This window comes from Megascapheus bottae, chromosome 4 (genome assembly GCF_031878675.1).
Source record: "Megascapheus bottae isolate mThoBot1 chromosome 4, mThoBot2.hap1, whole genome shotgun sequence".
NCBI classification, from domain to species: domain Eukaryota; kingdom Metazoa; phylum Chordata; class Mammalia; order Rodentia; family Geomyidae; genus Megascapheus; species Megascapheus bottae.
The window spans coordinates 27818086-27843624 of NC_143512.1; the positions used below are offsets into that span (position 1 = coordinate 27818086).

The 25539-nt window shown below is 40.4% G+C and overlaps 1 protein-coding gene across 1 annotated transcript in view; it reads left to right on the forward strand.

Moving 5' to 3' along the window:
- The first annotated feature begins 13200 nt into the window (after window positions 1-13200).
- Window positions 13201-25539, forward strand: part of Mctp1 (multiple C2 and transmembrane domain containing 1) — a 481369-nt gene continuing 469030 nt past the window's right edge. The window contains exons 1-3 of the mRNA XM_090331048.1: window positions 13201-13204; window positions 13559-13896; window positions 13979-15115. Of these exons, the coding sequence (XP_090187174.1) occupies window positions 13201-13204; window positions 13559-13896; window positions 13979-15115 (1479 nt within the window). The remainder of the gene's footprint in view (window positions 13205-13558; window positions 13897-13978; window positions 15116-25539) is intronic.

Genomic DNA, 25539 nt, shown 5'->3' on the forward strand with positions numbered 1-25539 from the left:
TAGGGGTTTCTGTATTTCTTTCTCTTTGAGTATTAGAGATGAGCTCTTTTATGAGGAGAGATTTTTGAAGAAAGGAAACTGTCAGGAAGAATATGGTGCCCCAAATTGAGGATACCATGTTCAAAAGCATCTTTGACTGTGGAGCAGGAACCAGAAAGTTTCTGTGGGTGCAAAATGGACATGTCCTATCTTCATGAATGAAATGACTTGCCAGCTTCTGGTGCTGTGGGAGGTAGGTTCCCTGTGTGGCTGTGGATTCATGACACCCTATAGTGTCTGAGGGGGGTCCATAGGGTTTGCTAATCTCTGAAAGGACCTCCATGGTGTTTACTACTGGAAAAGTGGGACAGCTGATTGGTTTGGATCTGTAACGACCAGACCTGAAAGTTGGATTCTGGCCAATCAGAATTAAGAATATGTGGTCTTGGGTTTTTGCATGGGAATTAATGTAATGCTCATGAATGGAATTGTTCAACTATCTTAAGTTAAACACAAAAGTAATAATGATAATAATAATAAAAAGAAACATACTGGCCTTGGAAAAAAAGAATTAGCCCCCCAAAAGCCAGGGAAAGAATAAAGAAAAAGAAATATCATTTATATAATGCCAGAAAATGGCAGAACATGTACTTAAACTCAGGCTTTTCTGGCTCCAAACTCTTCCTTGACGTCTAGTTTTTTATTACTACTTCAGTGCCAAAAAAGTTGGAGTATAACTAGTTTAGGACTTTTGATTGGTTAATATTTAAGAGATATTGTCTATATAATAACATACTTCTTACATATATTTGACTTCCAATGAACTCTTGAGTTCATTTCATTGTTTTTATAAGTAGGCATTATGAAAGTCTTTATGAGATAATTGCTATATAATAACAGTTCTCTTGAAGGGCAGGATAAGACTTCCCATGATGATGGTTACCATGGCTCAGACCTTACCACCCTCCATTCCTGTAGCACTTCACTCTGTTGAACACCTATTCTTCCTTCTTCTCTGTAAAATGGCATGACGAGCATGCTCAGAGTCCTCAGCCTTATTTTTCTGTATTGCTTTCTATCTTGTTTTCTTTCTACATCTGAGTCCCCTCTGTTATTGCCTTTCTTACAGCTTCATGGATTTCCTCCTAATAATACTAATGTATTTACAGTTATCTGTAGTGTTTGTTTGTTCATTGTACTGTTGGTATCATCTGATGACTCCCAAAGATATTCATAATATTCTCCCCTGAGTTCATATCAACTTGGAAACTTGAACATGGTTACTAAGTAGAATCAATTTCTTCAAATGCATTTTTTTCCCGGTCAGAACACTTAAAGTCTACTGTTTTAGGAATATTATATAGGAACACATACAGTGTTGCTAACTCTATATCTGTTGGATTTCTTAGTCACAGCTCACACAAGTTTTATGTCCTTTCCCATCCCTTCTCTCCACAAATACTCCAGTACTCTGCTTCTATGAGATAAACATTAAAAATCTTTCACATACATGTGAGATAATGCAGTACTTGTCTTTTTATTCTTGCCAATCTTAGAGCTGAACTCAGGGCCCAGGCACTGTCCTCAAAAGCTAGCACTTTACTATTTGAGCCACACAGCCCCACTACCAGCTCTTTTTGGTAACTGATTGACAATAAGCTTCAGTGATGGCACAGATCAGGATATACTGTACACATAAGTTGCTTTGCTAAATTCGTAAGCTAAAATTAAGATGATTAAGAGAATGGGTTGGGAAGACTGTTCTGTTTAAATTAGCTTTGAACCATAATTCTCTAATTTCAGACTCCTGAGCAGCTAGGCTTACAGGCATGAACTATGTGCTTAGTAGGTTTTCTTCTTTTGTTAAAATTGGAGTAAGATGCCATTGTATAATGTGTTCCACCATGTATTGTATTTCATTCATCTATCTACTATTCACTGATGGATACTTATGCTAATTTTATATTAATATTATGAATAATGTTGCAGTGGAAACAGTGGCTTCATTTGGAAGAAGGGGGACATCTGTCCAGTAGTGGTATTGCTGGACCTTACTTTTTAGTGGAAGATGACAAGGTACACACACACACACACACACACACACACACACACACAGACTAAATTAGGGTCTTATGTTAGAAGAACTATTAGAAGAGAAAACAAACAGGACAAAGGAAACAGGATATCTTTAGTGGGTAAGGAGATGAAACTTCTTGTTGCACTTTATACTTGAGTAGTTAAGGATCACTATGCTAAGAAGAAAATGTTTATGAAAGTATGTGAAGAAGTTAACATTGTAGCTATCTAAAGGGCTTTGAGGAAAGGATCTTATATCAGTTAACTTTGCATTGCTATGACAAAACAATCTGAGATAAACAATTTAAAAGGAGGAAAGATTTCTTTTGTCAGTCATACAACTTGAACTCTGACTTGTCCCTAAGCTCTTCAGCTCAAGGCTACCACCCTACCCCTTGAGCCATAGCACCACTTCTGGTTTTTCTGGTGATTAACTGGAGATAAGAGTCTCATAGACTTTTAGTACCTGGGCTGGCTTTGAACTGTGATCCTCAGATCTTAGCCTCCTAAGTAGCTGGGATTACAGGCATGAGCCACCACTCCTGGCAGGAAAGATTTATTTTGGCCCATGACTTTCAGAGGTTTCAGTCTATGGTTACTTGAGTCCATTGATTCTTAGCTTGTGGTAGGGCAGAACATGAAAAAGCACAGCAGAGGATAGCTGGTTACTTCCGATGGTGGAAAAATATAAAGAGGAAGGAGGGGGTTGCATAAAGAAGTGATTATGATTATGAGAGCCCTCGTGATCCATTCATCCCTCTAGACTCTACCTGTGGATATTGCTATATTGGGACTCAAATATTTAGTACAAGAGTCTTAGATCTTAAGACACAAGGGTGCCTGGTATGTTCAAGAATAGTAATAGAGGTAAATCTGAGCTGAATGAGAGGTTATTTTATGCAGGCCCTTGTCAACCCATCAAAGGGCTTTGATTTCTACTCTGTGAAATGGGGAGTATCTAGGGAGCTCTGAACATATTTTGTGATACACTATACATGTGTAAACGATCCTTTCTGGATACTACACCGATAGTGAGCTATAGTTAGTTTTTAGTGTCACCCTGAGCTAAAGAATATCTAGCAGACTGGTAAAGCATTGCTTCTGAGTATAACTGTGAGGGTGCATCCCAAAAAGATTGTGAGTTAGCAGACTGAGTGGGAAAGACCCACTTTTCCTGTTGGTAAGCACTAATCAATATCCAGAGCCACAGCATCACAAAATAGCACAGAAATAGCCATTTCTTCTCTCTCATTGAGTTAGAACACAATTCTTTTGCCATTGAACATTAGAATCCTAGGATCTCTAGCTTTTGTTCTCCAGGACATGCTTTGAAACTTCCTTGAATTTTCAGGTCTAGGCTACAGAGTAAAGAAGGTGTTAACAACTTTCTTTATTCTAAGGCTTGTAAACTTCAGCTTGCAGGTAACGTTTATAAGATTTTTTGACTCTCATAATAATATGAATCAATTCAGCTAATCATTTATATCTCTGTACATATTCATGTGCAAATATACATACAAAGTTTATTAGTTCTTTCTGTGGAAACTTGGCTAATACAGCATTATTAAAGTAGATCAAGAGACCAATTATAAACTTACTATAAAAATCTGAGCCAAGAATTATAATAACCTAGACTAGAGCAATAATAGAAGAGTTGAAAAGAGAAAGAAGGTTCTGGAACTAAACTAAAGCTAGAGCCATGAGAATTTCCTACTGGATGGCATGTGTTTACCCTGAGCAATTGGAAGATGAAGTTGCTCATTTGAAACTTTAAAAATACCTAGGAATTAAGCAAGGATGTGAAAGGCCTCTACAATTAAAACTTTAAAAATGTGAAGAAGGAAATTGAAAAAGACTTTGGAAATGGAAAGACCTTCCTTGCTCCTGTATAGACCAAATCAATATTGTGACAATAATGCCCAGAGAAACCTACAAATTCAATGCAACACCTATCAAAATCCCAACATCATTCTTCAGCCAGATAGAGGAAGCTCTCCAAAGGTTCATGTGGAATTACCAAAGAGCAAAAGCAATCCTTAGCAGGAAAACTTAACACTAGAGGTATAACAATATGAAACTTCAAATTGTATTACAGAACTAAAGTAATGAAAATAGCTTGGTACGGGTCCAACAACAGGTCAGAAGACTAATGTAACAGAAGACCCAGAAATAAACCATGGACTTATAGCTGACTAAATAATAACAATCTTGATAAGGGAGCCAAAAATACAGAATAGAAGAAAGACAGCCATTTTCACAGATGCTGCTGGGGAACTGGATAAACACATATAGAAAACTGAAAGTAGATTCTTATGAATCACTTTGCACAGCATCAATTCAAAGTGGATCAGACACAGTAATGTAAGACCTGAAACCATGAAACTAGTACAAGAAGGGGGAGACAAGAAATTAGAACTCCTTGGCACAAGTAGGAACTTCCTGAGTAAAGATCCACAAGGATAACAGACTTTATTAAAAGCAACTTGGTAAATAAGCTTGCATAAAACTTCAGAGTTTCTGCATGGCAAAAGACATTGCCAAAAAGCTAAAAAGCCTGCAGAATGGGAGATTTTTGCCAGCTATCCGTTAGACAAGGGCCTTATATCTAGAATATAGAGAAAGAGCTTAAAACATTAAACCCTTGAGATGGGAGCAAGGTTTAGTGGTAGTGTGTTTGCCTAGCATACACAAAGCCCTGGGTTGGATTCCTTGATACTACATATACAGAAAAAGCCAGAAGTGATGTTGTGGCTCAAGTGGTAAAGCGCTAGTCTTGAGAAAGCTCAAGGACAGTGCTCAGGCCCTGAGTTCAAGCCCCAGGGCTGCCCCCCAAAATTAAACCCTAAAAGAACCAGCAATCTTATTAATAAACAGGCTAATGAACTAAAAGATTTCTAAGAAGTAAAAATGGCCGACAGATCAAGAAATGCTCAATATCTCTGGTCATAAAGGCCATCATTAAGAGAGCAAACAATAACAGATGGTGGCGAGGAAGAGAGCAAACAATAACAGATGCTGGTGAGGAAGGGCCAAAATGAAACCCAAATACATTGTTGATAGGAATGTAATCTTGTTCAACCACTCTGGAAAGCATTGTGGTGGTTCCTCAGAAAATTAAATGTAGAACTACCCTATGATCCAGAAATTCCCATCTTGGGCATTTAGCCAAAGATTAGAAACTAGGATATAGTAAAATCACTAGCACAACCATGTTTACTGTATCATGATTCACCATAGCCAAGGTAAAGAATCAGTCTACATGCTCTCAATGGACAACTGGATAGTCATACACACAATTGAATTCTACTCACCCATTAGAAAGAATGATAATGTACCATTTGTAAAACAATGGAAAGACCTGGAGAAAACTCGGTTCAGTGAAGTAAGTCAGGCCCAGAGAGACAAAAGAGGCATGTTTTCCCTTATATGTAGAAGTTAGATTTAAATTATAAACTTATAAGTCAGTACATTGGATGGTATGTAAGTGTATTAACTGAACTATGGTAAGTTCAAGAGAAAACTCAAATAGCATAATGACTTATAAAAGTAAATCAAAGGTCAACAAAAATGAACACCTGGGGCGGGCATGGTGGCTCACGCCTGGTGTTGTGACTCATACTTGTAATCCTAGCTATTCAGGAGGCTGAGATCTGAGGATCAAGGTTCAAAGCCAGCCCAGGCACAAAAGAACCTGAGACTCTTATCTCTAGAAAATGGGAAGTGGGGCTTGGCTCAAGGGTAGAATGGTAGTCTTGAGCTGAAGAGCTCAGGGACAGTGCACAGGCTGAGTTCAAGTCCCATGACCCCTCCCCCCCCAAACAAAATGAACACCTGGAAATAAGTACTTGAAAGGGGTGGATTAGAGTTTTAGGGAGAGGGGCAGGTGAATACAGAAGAGAAATGGGAGGGATGCAGTTAATAATGCAATATATATCTTACAAAATTAAGAAGAGTGAGAGTAGCCTCAGGCTGGGGGAATGAGTGAGACTGTTGAAAGGGGTGACATTAATCAAGATGCATTGTATTCAAAGCCTGCTTTATTGCATGGCACCTCCTTTGTACAACTACTTAAGATAACAACATAGAAGAAGATGGAGTTGCTGCTGGGAAGAAAGTATATAAAGCAGGTCTGATGGAATGAGAACATGTGTGGCCTTGTTCAGTTTGAAGCAACAATTTCTCCCCTTCTCTGTCTCTAAGACATCCATTATTCCTCTTAAAAACATGCATCATCCATTATTCAATGCATTATCCTTTATTCTACTGTTCTTTATTTATGTATGTGTCATACTTCCCTTCCTAGAGTAATAGCTCCCTTCCTAGAGTATGCACTCTATGAAATCAAAGGTCAGCCAGGACTCATTTTTATGCCCACTTAGTACCTAGGACAGTTCTCTAAATTTTGGAAGTGCTCAGAATGTGTAGGTTGAATTGAATTATTAGTTCCCTTTATTACATTTTGGCTTTACAATTGAAGTTACTATCTTAATAGTTTACTATTGTCACTTGACCTTCACAGTTACTCATTTACTACCAGAGAGAATAAATCACAAGAATAACACAAAACCATGAAAGCAGTGCCTTGAGTGAGATAAATGTCATATCTTTTTATTGGTAGAAAACAACTGTTATTCTCATTTTTCCACCAGGAAAAACTGCAGGCTCACCTCTAGTTCAAATTGAACAAACAATTTCTAAACTGAATGTCTTTCAAACACTAGACTGAAGAATTCTATTGGCATGAAAGAAGTATTCTTATGGGTTTTTTTCATCTCTTTCACATCAATTTATTTAATTGAGCAAATCAGTGAAAAATAGTTGCTTCAAAAGTTTTTTGACAATGGTTATGATAAATAAGACCTGTTTATATCCTAGTGAAGGCAGTATTCTAGTTGCATGTTATAAAGACTAAGAAAGGATTTGGGTGTTGGGGTGTGGCTCCATGGAAGAGCACTTACCTAGTAGATGAGAGACCATGAGTTTGATTGTGAGCACTAACAAAAAACTAGATTCAGGATTTCAACGAGGGCCTTGACTTTTGGAGACCAGTATGTATTGCAGATTTTTATATTTTGAAGTAAAATGAAGTGAATTTGTATGTGGAAATTGAGAATGACAAAAAAAATCTTATGTTCTTACTTTGATGGTGATGGTAGCAACAGTTTCTAATTTTTTTGATGTTTTAATTTGGTTTTCTTTTTTTTCTTTCCTGAATATGAGAACATATATATAATCTTCAAGCATTAGCATGGATAAAGAAAAACCTAGGGATTTTTTTATTGTTAGTTATATTTACCAGATAGAAGGTTCATTATTTCTTACACATTGATCCCCTTCTCATGTTTTTGTTCCAATTTCCCTTCCCCCCATTTTGTTTTGTCCCCATTTCCCCCTCCCCCATTGCCTCTCAATCATCTTGTTTTCCCCCTTTCCCTTTCCTATTTCAAATAAACAAATAAACAATATACAATATGCCAGGTAATGAAGTCTGATACTGTAACAATATGAGATTAACCAAAGGGCAACACAAGAGAAGAGAAATAACAGTACATTAAGAACAACAATCACACAAGATAAAGCTCTTGTTTCCATTTCCTGGAGATCCTTTCATTTAGCTCATCCTTATGTATCTAGGTTTTGCATCCTAGGTGTGTACTTGTTATGACAAATGAGGGAAATCATTGAGCCTATGTTCCTTTGGGTCTGGCTTACTTAATATGATTTTTCCAAGTCTTTCTATTTCCTCCCAAATGGGGCTATGTCATTCTTTCTGATGGCAGCATAGAATTCCATTTTGTATAAATACCACATCTTCTTGATCCAATCATCTACTGAGGGGCATCTGGGTTGGTTCCATAGCTTAGCCATGGTAAATAGTGCTGAATGAACATTGTTGTGCTAGTGGCTTTACTATGTCCTTGTTTCTGGACATTTGGGTAATTGCCAAGTAGTGGGATTGCTGGGTCATAGGGGAACTCTATTGTTTAGTCTTTTGAGGAACCATCATATTGCTTTCCATAGTAGCTGAGTTTATAATCCCACCAACAGTGTAGTAGTGATCCCTCCTGGCCACATCCCAAGGGATTTTTTTAAGCTAACAATGTACAAAAGATCATTGTGTGGCAGAAAATTGTCTTACTAGACAGGCTGTTTAAGATGCTGCTGACGGTCATCTCTTCCTTTAATACTTCCAACTGAACCAAACTAAAGTATACTTTCAGACAGTTTAGAAAAATACAAACCTACTTTTCTTTCATCAGAAGCTAGGAAGAATGAAGAAACAGGCTATAACTAGGGGACTGATGGCTTCAATATATTTTTGTTTCCAATATAAAACTGTTCCTTTGGATCCCCTCCCCTTTTCCATTTATTATGGCTCAGATGTCTTCTTTGGAGATGAGAGAGAGTCCCAACAAATGGTAAATGCAATTTGGTTCATGGCAGTGATTTTAACACCCATGCTAGGGGAATAGTGCAGAGTGCCCTGTGGCTACAGTTTAACAGGAGCTTGGAATGTGCAGTCTAGACCTTGTCTGCTTGGAGTCATAGATGAATCAGTCTATGTACCCTCACAGAGACAAACAATGCTTGATCTTAGTGTTGATGGATCACTCCTGAATCCCCTTGCTTGAACTGTAGGCTTAAATGAGAAACTGATCGCAAACACTGGTAGTAGAAGAGAGCTGGATGGAGTCAGCCAAACATCTCCTAAGAGCTGTGATCAGTTTCACCTCTGAGGTCCTGACTCCTGGGCCAAACCATCTCAGATCTTGTGCCTTAGCTGTTGTCTCTCTGTCAGTGATGGGAAGCAATCACTGAACCATTTGCACATCATCTTACCCAGAATCTTGGGGATGAACTAAGGATGAAGGTTGAAGTAAAGAAATCTGGGGGGTAAATGTATAGCTTAACCAGATCTGAGAAGCCTATGTTAGTCAATATAATTCTATTGAAAGGTAATTTACTGAATAGAAGCTGTTGACTTGATTTTATTTTTCCAAAGAATGTTATATACTCTATTTTTTAAATTTAATTTTATGGTCAGGGTGATATACAGAGAGGTTACAGTTACATGTATAAGGGAGTGAGTACATTTCTTCTTGAACATTGTTATCCATTTCCATGTTTTTTCCCACTTTCCCTCTTTTCAACCTCCACCCTCCTACCAAATTGTAAAGTTCATTTCACAACATATTGTCCTGTGAATATGTGAAGTTATTCCTTCATTCTTTCCCCTTGTTTATCCCTTGTCACTGTATGTGATTTTGGCACCAGATGCATTATATAAACATTTATTTGAATTAGGGAAGGAAAGGGAAACAACAAAATGATAAGACAAAGGACAAAGCATAAACCAGTGTAACAGTGATACTCTATCTTAACTTTTATCTTCCTATCTGTCCTGGGAGACTCAGGAAGGCTATCTAGAAATGAACTTACAAACCCTACAGGAGTTTAATTAATTAGTTTTCAAGTGTTTCCTAATCAGATTTTTTTAACATAGGGCTTTCCCAAAGACTGTTGGAAATCACTTATATATAACATTTCAGACTGTTAGGAAAAAAATTATGATGTGGAGGACTGGATGTGAAATAACTTGAAAACTGATTATAGTCTAAGGGGGAAAAAGCATCACATTAGGAGAAAAGGGGGAGGGAGAAGTATGATGATGATCAGATCAAAATGGCCAGATTTCAAAGTCATAGCAAAGAATAATCTGAAGAACAGTCTGCGCTGTATTTAGGCCAGTCTCTCAGAGACCTTTACCATTACATTAACATGGGTCTGTCTTCATTCTGCTATGTGATAGCACTTAGCCACTTCTACTGAGTTTAATTCCCATCCTCGTGAAAGCGATAAGCCAGGGAGATGGATCTTTACTACTGACCTCATCCAGAATGATTTGACAAATTTGTTAGTAAGCAACTTGTGGTAAGCAGAATTCTAAAGCTGTACTTTCAGGATTGCTTCACTCTGCTTAGTCAATCAACTGTCAGTATAGGTACATGTATGAAGGAACTTGGTGGATGATTGATTGTAATGTGTGTGTAACTGAGGCCTCAGGCTTCCTAGGCAAGTAGCTCAACGTCTTGAGCCACACCTCTAGTTTTCTTCCTCTTTTTGTTTTGCTCTAGATATTTTTAAGATAGGGTCTTATTTTTTCCTCCTGGCCAGTCTGGAACCACGTTCCTTCTCGTTTCATCTTCCCATGTAGCTACATGCCCTAGCTATTGGTTGAGTTGAGGTCTTGCAATCTTTCTGCTCAGGCTGACCTTAAACCATGGTCCCCTAGATCTACTTCTAGTAGCTAGGATTACTGGTGAGAAGCAGGCTGTAATTAATACTTCCAATCAATAGATCTCAGTATGAGGATTGTGCAAGTGGAGCAATTTATAAGCACGACAGGCCTTAAACCTAGAAGAGGCAGTGTATCATAGTGAGACACACACAAAGAGAGTCTAAGAGACTGGAAGCATGAGAGGGCCGATTTTCCCCTACTGTTGGCTAGGAGAAGGGAAGAGGATAGTATGAACCAAGAAGTGCAGGAAGTCTCTAGAAGCTAGGTAAATGAACTTGTAATTAATAATCAGCAAATGAGTAGGCACACATTAGGATCAGAGTTTAAAAAAAAAAACCCTCTAGGCTGGTTGCTCCTATAGCCCAACGTGTGAAGAACTCAGATTGTTTCCCTCTTTTTTTGTAAACCGTAGTGTTTACTTTCTCCTCAGTCTTATAAAATCAAGATGCAGCTGTTCCAGGCATCGCATCAGAGTATGTAAATGAAGGGATGATTTTTATTCTTAGCTTTCTTATGAGTGAACACTCCTCTCTTCTCTGTGTCTTCTTGTTGCTCCTTGTTTCCCACTATCTTCCTTCCCCTTCTACCTCAATGTCAAAACCTTGTGTGCAGAACTTCCTAGAACAGAAATTTTGTTGCAATTGATTTTGAAATTCAGGTTATGTTACCAGTAGGCCGGAATATAGTTTGTGTCTGGAGTCACAATCAAAGAATTGATCCAAAAGGAGTGCATTTGAAAAGCAGCAGAGTGTATTTCAAATGGAAAGGACAGGACAAGTGACACCATACGCCTAGAAGAATGCAAGAGTCCTGTGGTTTGGGTTAGTTCCTCTTTGATTCTCTGGGGATGGTTTTTAGAACTTCCCCCATTGGGAGTAATTAAGCTAATTAGATTTTGACTGACAGATCCGAGATAAGTAACTCCAGCCCTACTTCCTGCCATGCTGCTGAATGCTGATTCCTGGGTTTAAATCAAATGCTTGAGATTTTATGAACCTGAGTGCTATGGCTACATCTGCTGATTACTCAGTAAGCAATCCTACAAGTCACAAGACAATTTTCAGACTTTATTTTTTCATCTAATTCTAATTCTACGAATCTTGTCTCAACTGCTTCGACTTTGTCCCTCTTCAACTCTGTCCATCAGTACAGAGATCATGGTCTGTTGCTCAATTGCCCACTGAGCTTTGTCTCTAGCTACTCTTTGCCTTGGTCATTTTTGAGGTAGGGTCTTGCTCTATGGCCTGGCCAGTCAAGAGTGTGATTCTCACAGATGCAGGCTTAGGAGGGGATGGTGGGATCAAAGCTATAGGAAAAGACTGCTTCATTGTTGTTGTCACACTTTTATGCTCCAAGAATTACAGCTCCAAAGGCTTTTAGTAGGCTTTATTTTTTTTACTATATTCAATTAATAGTATAGTTTATTATTGATGTTTCACTATTGTTTTGTCAGTTGCAAAAGCTGAGTATTGTGCACACACTTCCAGTGTGTACTTACACACTACTTCACCTTTTATTCCAATCAGAAATTCACCATTGTTGCAACTCACTGATCTTACTCAGACTTCTCCAGCTTTTATGTGCTCCTGTGTTTCCATGAAGGACTATCCTATGTGTCAAAAAGAATCTTGTCGAGGCACCAGAAGGAAGTAGCTTTCTTGCATCTTTGGTGATGTCTGCACCACCTGCAGTCCTAGCCCCCACTGTTTTCAAGTCTGTAATGTTATCATTTCAGAGTATTATTTAAATGCAGCTCCAATCCTTAACCACATTAGTCTTTCTTTGCAAAAAACACCCCATAGTGTTCATAAACTATTAACAAACTTGTCAGCTATATACAGGGCATTAGGGTGAGACCTCTTACATATAATCCTTCCAATAGCCCAACATGGTATTTAGCAAATTGATTACATCATAAATCATGTACCATAATGGCCCTACCCCCATTTCATTATCAGGAACCTCAGACTCTTACTATGGTTGCAGAAGCCACTCTATCAAGACCATATCCATTTGTCCGATTCCTTCTCTTATTATCCCCCCCCCCATCTTGCTCCACTCCCATTTGGTTGCTGAAAATATCTAGTGAAGCTGTTTCCTACCCCAGGGCCTTTTTACTTGTTCCTTCTACCCCAAACACTGCAGTCAGATCTTTTGATGGCTGGATGGTTTTCTCTTTAAGTTTCAACTTTTGTCTTTCTCTAGAGACCCTTTTGGCATACATAACAAAAAGAAATGCCACAACCGCTCCATCTCCATGAGGTTGCCAGATTCACCAAGGAAAAATACAAGACACACAGTAAATCTAGGCTTTCAATTTAAAAAATACGGTAATGTTTTAGAATGTGTTACCTGTGTATTTGGGACATATGTATACTGAAAATGTTTATCTGAAATTCAAATTTAATTGGTTTCTCTCCATTTCAGTCATCCTTCTAAATCCCCCTGAAATTGACTCCTAGCAATTCACTTGTCATCAGAGGCTCCCCCACATGATTCAAATAAACTTCATGGTGAACAAAACCCTGCACTCTTTTCCACAACGGCATCTTTGATGCCTGTCATAGTACCTAGCACGTAGTACGTGTGTAATACACATTTGTTGTAAGGGTAAGAGATACAAAAGGCTGAGAGAAGTTAGGAACATGTAACTTCCAGAGTGTATTGCCAGCAAGAGAGACAACAGATCCTAAGTAGTCACAGCTTCAGGAGTCCAAAGATTAGAAGACGCTCCCAAGGTTTTGGTATTTAGCGGTACATAGGAGGCAGAGAGAGGCCCAGTGTCACCCGCCTTTCCCAAAACTCACCTATTGTACGAAATTAAGAAAAATGAGCCAAGGGGCGGGATGGGTGAGAATGTTGAAAGGGGCGACATTGGTTTTGTTTAATGGCAACTGTTTTGTAAAACTAAAGTCAATAAAATGTATTTTAAAAACATTTTTTTTGAAGACGTCTAGTGGAATGAGAATGTCCGGGTGCATAGATTTCGGGAAAAGTACGAACCATAAAACTGAAGTAAGCAAAGGAAAAAACACGTGAATGACCAGAACAAGATTCTGCACAAACCAATTTGGGGTCAAAGGCAGCTTTCACCCCCCACCCCCCACCCCCGCTCCCCCTTCACCATAAATTCGCTGCAACTTTCAGGGCTGGCTCTAGGGTGAGGTTCTGGACACTGCTAGATCTCAGATCTGCTCATAAAAGGAATCACCTGTGCACCTACGGATAAAGAGCTGGGGGGCAAGGGGGGGGAAGCGAAGTCTAGACAGAAGAAATCAAAATCGTTTTGGGTCCCTGGCGCGCAACGGGGCGGGGGCAGCTGTGTTCCGCTTTATAATTCCTTGGGGTTCACGACTCGTCGTGGACGCTTGGAGTCTCACGCGACCTACCCAGCGCTGCTCATCCGCCTCCTCGGAATCACTCCTTCCATTCTAAAGATCTGCCGCCTCATCCCCGGTCGAGAGAGCTCTGCGTGGGCACCAGTGACCCGACCCCCAGGAGGAAGCTGGCTGGACGCCATCCCGGGCTCCGCCGGCCCGAGAGTGGCTCTGGATTGCTGAGCCGGGGCCCCGGTCCCTCCCCTCCCCACCTCTCCAGCCAGGCCGCCGCCCCCGCCGCTGACAGGTGCTGCCCGGCGGGCGCGGGGCGCGGTTCACCGCGTGGTTCCCGGCGCAGCTGGACGCGCACGCCCCAGGTGGGTGCAGCTTGACGAGCTCGGAGGCAGCGAGAAGGCACCCGGGCGCGGCGGCCTGGGGGCCCCGGGGTGCGGGGGAGAGGACTGGAGCCCCGGAGTTGCCAGCTAGAAACTTTCCCAAAGCCGCGGCCGGGACTCGGTGTCCGCGCCCGCCCAGCGTGGCCGGTGCAGGAGGAGGAAGAGGCGGCGCCCCAGTCCTGCAGCCCGAGAGCCTCGGCGGCGGTGGCCTGAAGCCGCTGGGCACTCGCGGCTTCTATTGGTGCGGTGCCCGCCACCGCCACCGCCACCACCGCCACCGCCGGAATCCGGGAGGAGGCGGAGGAGGGGAGAGGCGGTGTCGGGGGTGGAGGATGGAGCCCGAGCCCGCCGCCACGTCCTCCTCCTCCTCCTCCTCGTCCTCCTTCCAGGCCCGGCTCTGGAAGAACCTGCAGCTGGGGGTCGGCAAGAGCAAGGGCGGCGGCGGGCGCGCGGGGGGCCCGGATCGCCGCAGTGCGGCCACGCCGTCGCCCTCCCCGCCGGCCCCGCGGGGCTCTCGGGACGCGCTGGGCGGCGCGGCGGGCACGGGCAGCAGGTGGAGCGGCTTTAAGAAGCGGAAGCAGGTGTTGGATCGAGTCTTCTCCTCCTCTCAACCCAACCTGTGCTGTTCCTCTCCGGAGCCGCTGGAGTCCGGCGGCGCCGGCAGGGGAGAGCCGGGGTCCACGCTGCGCCGCCGGATCCGAGAACATTTGCTGCCGGTGGGGAAGGGGTCTGGGGCAGCCGGACTGACGCCTCCTGGCGGACGCTCCCCGGACTCTGCTCCCTCGTCTTCGTCCGCCTCGTCCTCGCTGTCCTCGTCTCCCCAGCCGCCCTCTAGGGGGGACCGCGCCCGAGATGAGGGCGCACGACGCCAGGGCCCCGGGGTGCACTTGTGCCATCAGAAGAGCTCCTCCCTGCCCGGCACCGCGTGCCTGGAGCAGCTGCTGGAACCGCCGCCAACGCCACCGCCGCCAACAGCCGAGCCCGCACCGGGCCCCGCCGAGCCCCGGACCCCCGAGCAGGGCGCCGCGGAGAGCGGCGGCAGCGGCCAGGTGAGTGCCAGGTGCGCGGGCCGGGCCAGGTGAGCGGGGCCACGCCCCCCCTCAGGCTCCTCTGGCTCAGGGAGCTGGTTGGCGTACGAGCACCAAATAGATTCAAAACAAAACAAAAAACCCTTCCCTTGTCCTGTGAAGGTGTAGAGTTGTGACTTGGGCGCCCTGGCTTTCCAAGGGCACGTCACCCATCTACACAAATCGTTTGACTTGCTTCAAGAGCAGGCAGTGAAAAGTTAAGACCTAAAATAGGTGCTCTGGCAAAAAAAAATAATAACACTTAGTAAGGGAAATTACAACTGTCCATGTCGCTGTGCAAGCGACACCGTTGGAAGGAAACGGCGAGCCTGGAGGGGAAGGGGGGGCGTTGAGGGTGGAAGTAATAGCTTCTGTAGTAAGGTGGTGTGCGGGGGAAAGCCTTGGCTTGTCTTGATTTCCTCCGCTTCCCTCTTGGAAGCTGCCTGTGGATTTGTGGGTGAGTCTCTTATCCAAGCTGGTCCAATGGATAGGGCCTCCGACCCTTTCCAAGTGTTGACAAGTCACAGGAAGCACTTGCTTTTATGAGCAGGCAGCTTAACACGTCTGTGGACTCTGCTGCTCGGATAGAGGAGTCAAGTTTTTCACTGAAAGTTTTACACAGTGTCCCACCACCGAGTGCCTGCTTTTTTTTCCTTTTTTTAATCAAGTCGTGTTAATGTTAGAAAACCTGTCAAAATTCTCATCATTCTGGAAACCTAAATAACTTCTCTCACAGTACATCTTGGTTTATTTAACTTTCTTATTTTAAATTCAAATTGTATTAGGTGAGTAGCATGATGCTAATTCGATTAGAAACTGAAGTACAAAAAAATAGCAAGTAATGTGTTGAAAGGCTAACTATGGACATGAAAGATCTTTTGGTTGAAATGTTTTAACTTTTTGCAGTTTTTGGTGTAAAAAGTTTTCTGAAACAAACCAGAACAAACAGTGTATGTTGTGCAGTAAATACAGTTGCTGGCAGTAAGCAAGCATTTGGTGGTCTAGAGAAAACATTTCAGAGAAGCAAGTATGATAATAGCAAGAAAACTAAATGCACTTTTTTCTGCCATCTAGAAAGCAAAGGAGCCACACCTGGTTTGCATTTCAAAAGCAAAATGAAAGTGGTTTTAAATTGGCTTAAATTCACTACACATGCACACTATTAAAGGAAGTAGTTTTGAATGTGTGTATAATCCTAGTGTATATGAATTTTACAATTGGGATTGTTTTGACATTTTATTTTGCATCACTTTTCCAGCAAAGATAATAGCAATAAGTAATTAAATTATTCTGGAAATTACACTACTTTGTTAGTCTTTTTAATTCACTAAACTTTTTAAGGAAATCTGCATTCATCTTTGTTTCTTTTAACCCATTTTTTCTCAAACTGACAACAATCTTTAAAAATTATTTAAGTATGCATATAAGAATGAGCTCTCTAGAACCACATGGTTAATAAATGATCCACAGAGGATTATACTTAGAATTCCACAAATATAGCTTCCTTTGACAACTTTTTAAAAAATTTACTTTATTGTTATTATAGAGGTGATGAACAGAGGGATTGCAAACAGATAATAAGTACACTTTCTTTTGTGCAGTGTCTTCTGTTCTCTCATTCCTTTGACAACTATTTGTTTATCTTAACTTTGCCATTCACTGATATTGTGAGTTTTAAAAAAATGTTCTTTTATTATATAGGTGATATATAGAGGGGGTGCAGTTACATAAGTCAGATATCAGTACATTTATTTTTGAGCAATGCCACTTCTTCTTTAACAACTTTTAAAGCTTGTGTCTTTGAGATGTTTTTGTTCTGATGAAAACTAGAGGCTTGCAAGTTTGTATGCATTCTGCATATTTTTTCTCTTCCTCCCTACATACATCCAGTTCTATGATGGATAAACTATTTTAATTTCAAATTTGTTCTGAGATGCTTTGTTGCATACATATCAGATTTTAAAGTGGCACCCTGAGCCACAATTTGTAATTCTAAAGGTTTGTATTCTAAAACCCCAGCATTTAAATGTAGATGTAAGTGAAATTTAAAAAAAAGCCTAGGTGAAATACAAATATATAAAAGATGGGATATAGGCAGAAAGAATAGAGTCCTGGAAGGGGTGGCAGAAGTAAAGGGGCTTCGCTGATATCAGGCACAGATTCAGGATAATGGAGTGTTTGTGCCAGTATGAGTTTCAAATATAACTTCCATTAACATTCTCACTAGTGAAAGTCCTTTAAATACATCTTTGCCAATACAAGAGAATACAGACAACTTTTGAAGAGGAAGAAATAGAATTGGACGCCCGAAAGTGAAAGGTCTCCTGAGGCAGTCTCCTGATCAAAGGGGAAGAGGTGATTGCATACATAGATTTATTTCATTGCATATATAGATTTATTTCATTTGTGGGTCACCAGCACAGAGGGGCAGGTGCACATAAAAGAAAAGAGTTAACAAAAAAGTCCACTTACTATAACTTCATTTCCTATGCACAAAAAAGCTAATTTGAAACAAAATCGTGGCAAAAATAGTGAATTCTTGAATATATGCTTTATTTTCTGCTTGCTTCTGATATCAAATGTGCTCTTCAACATTCTCCTCACTGTTCCAGCCACCCCCCTCCCCCACAGCCCAGCCCAGCATGAGGTCACAACAACATATGTGCCCACATTCAGACTCTGGGTGAGATATTAGGCAAAAACAAAATGCCAGTTTGCAAGGGGAAGAGATTTTTGGGAGTCATTGATGTACAGTGATAGAAAGTGAACAAATTGTGCTCCCTCCCATGTCCCCAACAGTCACTCCCACTTCTGACAGCCCCATATCTCCCCCACAGTCACTGCCTCTGACTGCTACCCATAACCCCTCTGGGAGCTTCCAGGCTCCTCACAGTCACCTGTGGCACTGACCATCACTTATGCCCCAACAGCCACCTGTACCACAGAAAGTCACCCATAACCCTGATTGTCCCCTATACCCCAGAACCATCTTGCCCCTGACTCATTCATTCCTCAGAAAGGAGCCCTCTCGCTGTTATGTTTGCTTTGGCCAAATGCACTTTTGAAACACACTGCCAGACTTCCTCATGCCTTACTATTGGGGTCATGAACATTTTAAAAAATGTTCTGCTTTGAGAATAAAGAGTAATGAAAAGTGAAAGACCAAAAATGAGGCCTTTCTTCCCACTGCATATAGTTCATGTGTTGGGCCATATTGTTGTAGCAGATGCATTTCATTTTCTCCAACACAGTTGGGAAAGATGCTTTTTCGATTTGTGTGCATATCAGAAATATGCCAATTTTATGCATTCTGTCTTGATGAGTTACTAAAATTATGTTTTGCTAGAATCAGAAATGGTATTTTGAGAAAAAAATGAGGATGAATATATTGCACTATTTAGTATCTTAACTAAAGCACATAATGTTTACAAATGTTAAACTTTTACTGTGTATCTCTCTTTTCAAGTAAATTTTATCAAAATTGCTTTCATAAAGGAGAAAAAATATTTGTGAGATTAGGGAAAATTATTCAGTATATGGTAAGAATATACCGTATACTGGGGACTGAACTCAGGGCCTGAGCACTGCCTTTGGGTTTTCCTCGAGGCTAGTGCTCAACCACTTATGCCACAACACCACTTTTGGCTTTTTCTATGTTTGTGGTACCAAGGATTCGAACCCAGGTCTTTGTGCTTTTATGGGAGCACTCTACTACTAGGCTAAACTCCTGGCCCCTATGGTAAGAATGTTTTAAAACAGAGGAGAAGAAATACCCATAGACTGAGATGAAATTACTTTGACATCTGTTAGACAAGAGTAGAAAATATAATTGTAAGAATAAATCTGCATATGAAGTAATATTGCTTTATTAACTATCTGTTCTTTGAAAGAGTTATGTTGTTAAAGATATTCCAAAATGTAATTTGGAATGCTCAGTATTGCCTTAAAGAGCATGGGTGATAGTAGAAAGAGATAGTTTAAAATGTCTAGTGTACAGGATAGAAAACACTAACAGATTTAACAGATTTAAGCTCCAAAAGGCAATTTTAGTTTTATAAAATCTAGTAAGATAGGATTTTGGCCTAATGTCTGGCACATTTTCTTTCAAAAAGAGGGTAGATAAGAACTTAGCACATTTTGGAGCAGGGTGTAAACTGGAGTTTCAGGCATAATAGCATGCTAGAAAACTACTAAGATAATCAGCTCCCTGCGAATAAGCAGGGAGAGGCTTAGTTTGGAGTAGGATGCTTCCTTTTAACTTCTAGTCTCTACATGGCCTGACTTTGCATTGATAGAAGGAGACATCTTGTATAAATGAAAGTAGTAAGATGCAAATGTTATGATAGGTTGGTTAAAATATATTACATGCTCAGAAGTCAGTTTTAAACATTATTGAGCAATTTACCCAAGTCTTGTGATTGTCACTATCACAAATACGTGGGTAGTTGAAAACAACAGAATTTTGCCATTTAAAAAAAATTTTGGCTTAAAATGTTAACTTACTGTCAATGGTCCAAGATCAACCAGGACTAAACTGGTATTAAACACAATTTCATCCAGTTGTGACAAAATATCTTGTGCAAATTTTAGCAAGTATGTGTGACTTATTATAGAGGAAAGAATAACTGTTCTTAGGAATAAACCAAAAGTACTAAATTCACAAAGCATAGGAAAAACACTTTTCTCCCACTTTTGTCCCAGTGTTTGGAAATGAGTTATTTCATTATCTCATACTTGTTATAAAAAAACCTTAAGTGGATAAAGAGTAAGTATATTTTGATACATTTATAAATGTTTACAAAATCTACAGATTTGAGTTGGATTCCTAAATTTTTCACTTTGATCTGTATGCATTTATAATAAAAGTTACCTGTTAGAGATAAGCAAAGATATTTTTGACAATAGAAACTTTTTGCTTTGACTTTTTTCTTCCTTCCTTCCTTCCTTCCTTCCTTCCTTCCTTCCTTCCTTCCTCTCTCTCTCCCCCTCCCTCCCTCTCTCTCTCTCTCTCTCTCTCTCTCTCTCTCTCTCTCTCTCTCTCTCTCTCTCTCTCTTTCTCTCTCTCTCTCTCTCTCTTTCTTTCTGTGGGAAAACTTGGCAGAATTTTGTATATCCTGATCTTGGTTAAACAAGCACCCTAATGAAGCAATGACCATTTGATAACTGGGGGCAATTATTTGAATACTGACTCTTTGGACTCTATTAAGTGTGAATGCATTGATCATAACCAAGAATCTGCAGAGAGAGAAACCTTTCTACATACAACATGTTTATATTTCTGTAAAGTGAACTATTGAATCAAAATTGGCATTCTCTTAAATCATTTGTTCACTTGGCAAATAATCCTAAATGTCTTTGTGGATTTTTGACCCTTTCATTACATTGAAAATGGTCTATTTTTTGGTACCATTAACTTTATGTGAGACTTAATTTCTTTACCATCATCAATTTTTTCTGCTAATATTGCTTTTTTCTTTTTTGCCAGTTTTGGGGCTTGAACTCAGGGCCTGAGCGCTGTACTTGGACTTTCTCAAGGCTAGTGCTCTACTACTTGAGCCACAGCATGACTTCCATATTTCTTCTATGGATGTGGTACCAAGGAATTGAACCCAGGTCTTCATGCATGCTAGGCCAAACTCTTGGCCCTTAACATTGCCTTTTGTAAATCAGGTGTGGGAAGTAATTATTCTCTCACAATTCATGATTTTATCTAAATACATTTTTCCTTCCAATATGTACTTATTTCTTGTCATTAGGAATTTTGTTGTGGTGATACTAGGATATAAACTGAGGCTACATGGTAACTAGGCAGGGGCTCTATTTCTTGAACTATGTCCAAGCTCTTTGTGCTTTTGGTTTTTGTGTGTGCCAGTTCTAGAATTTGAACTGGGGGTCTGGACATTGTACCTGAGCTTTTTTGCTCGAAGCTAATATTCTACTTGAACCACAGCTTGGTGGTAATTGGAGAAAAGCATTTCACTGACTTTCCTACCTGGACTGGGTTTGAACTGTTATCCTCTGAGCTCATTCTCCCAAGTAGGATTACAGATGTGAGCCCCAGTGAGTTAAGGTCTCACATTTATCCCTGAGCTGTCCTGGACTGTGATCCTCTGAGTTATGCTTTTTCATTGTTGGGATGACATCTGAGATCTACCCAGCCCAGCTTATTTACTGGTTGACATGGATCCTCTCAAAATTTTTATTTCTTAATTATTTTTTGTCCAGGCTATAAAAACAGATCCTCCTGATCTCGACTTCCCAAGTAGTTAGCATTACAGTCATGAACCTCTCTGGAAATTACTACAAAATCTTGGACCACCTGTTTCCTAAAGCTTGAAAATACTTGTATTTGACTTAAAAGTAAAACATACATGCAAAAAAAGTGAAACATGCAAAAGTGTATTTTCACTATGTTGAAATTCAATAGTTCTGGATGTTGTCTTCTTAAGAGAGTGCTTGTCCCATGAAATGTCTTTTGAGGTATTGACTAGGACTCCAGTCAATCTGGAAGATGATGATAGATGATAAACATATGGGACCTGTAGAGAGCCCATTTCAATGGTAGTGCATTTTGCTTAAGCCAGAGCTATCTTCACTGGCCTTGCCAGTTCTGCTAGTGTAGAATTTGGCAAGCTTTACGACTATTAAGTCAGTGTTGCAAAACAGTGCAGGGAAGACTACTCAATAAATAGTTGCTGAATGAAGGGATGAATGGACAGGCTGGAACTGTTGAGAGAGAATGTCTCTGGAAAAGCTTCAGAATTACTTTATACAGGCTTGCCTTCTTGACTGGGAGACTGGGCAGCCTAGCCAATGTATTGGATATTCTGTATATTCCCAAACTGGTAGTTCTTAACTGGTAGATATTAACTCTGGTTCTTGTCTTGAGGGGAGGACGTGACACCAATCATTTGAAAAATGTATGTCATGTTCCCTCATTCCTTCCAGCCACAATACAGATTTAAAAATCTGACTTTGATTAAGAGCCTGTCCACTCTACTGTCTCTTAAAATGCCAAGTAGGTGAAGCAGAGTTTAGACAGTTGGCCAATTGGTATTCCAGTGATCTGTCTACCGTGAGCTCAGTTAAAAACACTGAGGCCTATCTCCAGAAAGTCTGTGTCATTGGTAACCACACTGGCTTCTGAAGGACATTTCTTTTCCTAGGTGACTTGACCATGGCTGATGCTTTACTGCGTACCATTCATTGTCTCTCTGTCCAAGTATATCATAACTCTCCTTCTAGTTCTGCTTTCTTCTGGTTCTTTAACTTTTTTCTCCTTCCCTATCTCTCTAGCTTTGGAAGAATTTATTTTTGTAAGTAACCATCAATCTTTCAAAAATGTGCCATCCCATATGATAGCCACCAGTTATATATGGTATTGAACTCTGGAAATGTGTCCAGTTAGAAGTGAGGTGTATTTACCATGGAGCATTATAGGTATAACGAATTCTGAAAACCTAGTATAAAGAATAGAATGTGAGGGGTTGGGAGCATAGCCTAGTGGTAGAGTACTCGGGAGCTCTGAGTTTGATTTCTCGGTACCACATACACAGAAAAAGCCAGAAGTGGCATTGTGGCTCAAATGGCAAAACACTAGCTTTGAAAAAGCTTTGAGACAGTGCACAGGTCCTGATTTCAAGCCCCAGAATTGACCCCTGCCAAAAAAAAAAAAAAGAACAAAATGTGAAATGTATCATTACTAAAACATTATATTACATGTTGCAAAGATACTTAGATACACTGCTTTAAGTAAACATATTAAAATTAATTTTCACCCATTATTTTTAATTTCAGAAAAAGTACCACTGACCTAGCTGTATATTACCTTTATATTAGCAATAACATTTTTTTAAAAACTAGAATATTTTAAACTAGATGTCCAGTATAAATATAAAGGTGAGCTGAGTAACAGTGATTTCAGGCAAGAATTTATGTTTTAAATTGATTTTTGCCTCTAATTTCTGTTTTGTGTGTGTACCTATACTGGGACTTGAACTCTGGGTCTTGTCCTCTTACCTTACTTTTTTTGGCTCGCAACTGGTACTCTTCCACTCAAACCACATCCCCACTTCTCAGCTTTTTTTTTTTTTTTGAAGTTGTTGTTCCTAGTTAATTGGAGATAAGTATCTTTCAGATTTGTCTGCCCAGTCTGTTTTTGAACTATGATGCTCAGATCTCAGTCTCCTGAGTAGCTAAGATTATGGGTTTAAGCCATAGCATCCAACATGGGAAAGGGATTTTTATGCTCCAAGGTAACTAAAGACAATGAACAAAAATGGCTTGATGAGGCTATAATGAATAAAAGATTCATGCTTTCTTGAAGAAGTGAATATGTCTCAGCTCTAGACCATTACTGCCACTCAGGAAGAAACTAGAGCCACCCCTACCATATTCTTTAATAAGAGCCTCAAGCTTTTAGGTCTTGAATTTGGGAAAAGCAAAATTCATTTTCTTCTTCTAATTTGTGTGCATGTGTATTTAAAGCATCATAAGTTAATGTCTGGCTGAATTTTCATATTAGTCTGAATTTTTAAATCAGTAACTTGTATACTTGATGTTTTCCCTCTCCTTCTACTGACATCAAATAACTGGCATGTAGGTTTCAATACATGGTACTTACTAGTGACCTGTTTCCTAGGAGCTCTTTGGAGTTTGCCAGCTAGGAGAAATAAATGGTGGGAAGAAAGTCAGACTGCAGAGTTGTTAAAGAGTATGGGGAAGCAGAGTATGTGGGCAGAGAGAGAGGTCAAATTCAGTTCCATAGATGAAATAAAGTGACAGTGACAGGGAAAACATGATGTTGAGGTGAGTAATGAGGTTTTTTTTTTAATGGTAAACATCATTCTGGGGTTATACTTGGTAGGTAAATAAGATCCGACAGACATGGATTGTACAAGTCTTGGGGGCCAATGAGAAGCAACTTCTGATTTAAGGCTAGTGCATATTATGGTTCACACTTAGGCTTCTAGTAGATAACATTGAGTTAGCAGCATCTATCTCAATTGTGAATGAAGCAGACCTTGTGGACGTAGGGAAGTCTGTAGATTGGGTTGCAGCAATTGAAGAATGGTTGGTCTGATGGCTTCTTTCTCAGTGTGTGATTAGGATTTGGATACTGGGGAATAGCATTGACTGTATGGGGGAATGGGTGTCTTGTGTATGTAAACTAGGGGGCAGTAGTGAGGAGGGAGATAGTAAGAAAGAAGAAAGTGAAGCATGGCCAGATGTGGGGCTGTGTTATAAGGTACACAGGAAGCCTGGAGGTTACTGAGCAAGGAATGAGGAGGTCAAGGTGAGCTTTAGGGGGATGAGGCAGCAGTAGAGACAGACCATGGAGAGGACTCCGTGGTCAGTGAGAACTGGGGTTGGGTAGTGACTTAAATGATGCCATGATGGAAGTCTGAGAAGATAGATTGAAGTTTGGGGGAAAGAGCAGAAATAGTTGGTGATCACATATTTTCTTATGTCTTTTATTTTTTTCTTGGCCTCTACAAAAAGGCTTTCACTAAAATCTTTTTTTGTGTGTGGGGAGGGAATGGTGAGTTTTGAGTTTGTATTTATGTCAAATAAGAATTACATTTATACTTAATTCCTGACCATGATTGCCAGGCTCTAAAATCTAGTTTGTCGTGCATTTACTATAATAGTTTCTATTCTTTTTGTTGGGTTGTTTTAGTTTGCTTGAGACAGGGCCTCCTTGTGTAACCTGTATTGTCCTGAAAAATTGGTAGGTAGTTCTGGCTGGCCTTGAACTAGTTATCTTCTGTTTTGGTAGTAAGATTACAAGGATATATTTCCATGCCTAATTCTTTGGTTATTTCTATTGATGATTTTTTTCTTTTCAGTCTTGGGGCTTGAACTCAGCTTAGGCCCTATCCCTGAGTTCTTTAGATCAAGGATAACACTCTACCACTATGAGCCACAGTTCCATTTCCAGTTTTCTAGTGGTTAATTGGAGATTAGAGTCTCATGGACTTTCATGTTTGGCTTTGAATTGTGATCTTCAAATCTCAGCCTCCTGAGTAGCTAGGATTACAGGAGTGAGTCACCGGCACCCGGCTCTTTGATAATTAATTTTGAAACTTCAGGATAAAATAGTTTTCTGTTTTGTTTTGCCAGTCCTAGGCTTGAGCTCAGGGCCTGCGCACTGTTCTTGGGCTTTCTCAAGGCTATCACTCTACCACTTGAGCCTCAGCACCACTTCTGGCTTTTTTTTTCTATGTATGTGGTATCGAGGAATTGAACCTGGGTCTTTGTGCATGCTAGCCAAGCACTCTGCCACTAGGCCAAACTCCCAGCCCCAATTCTTTTTATTGAATCATTAGATGTTAAATGTGGTGAAGTACTTAAGGTACTGCTGTTGGTAAAGAAAGAATAAAGTGTTAGGTTCTTTCTGTATCTGA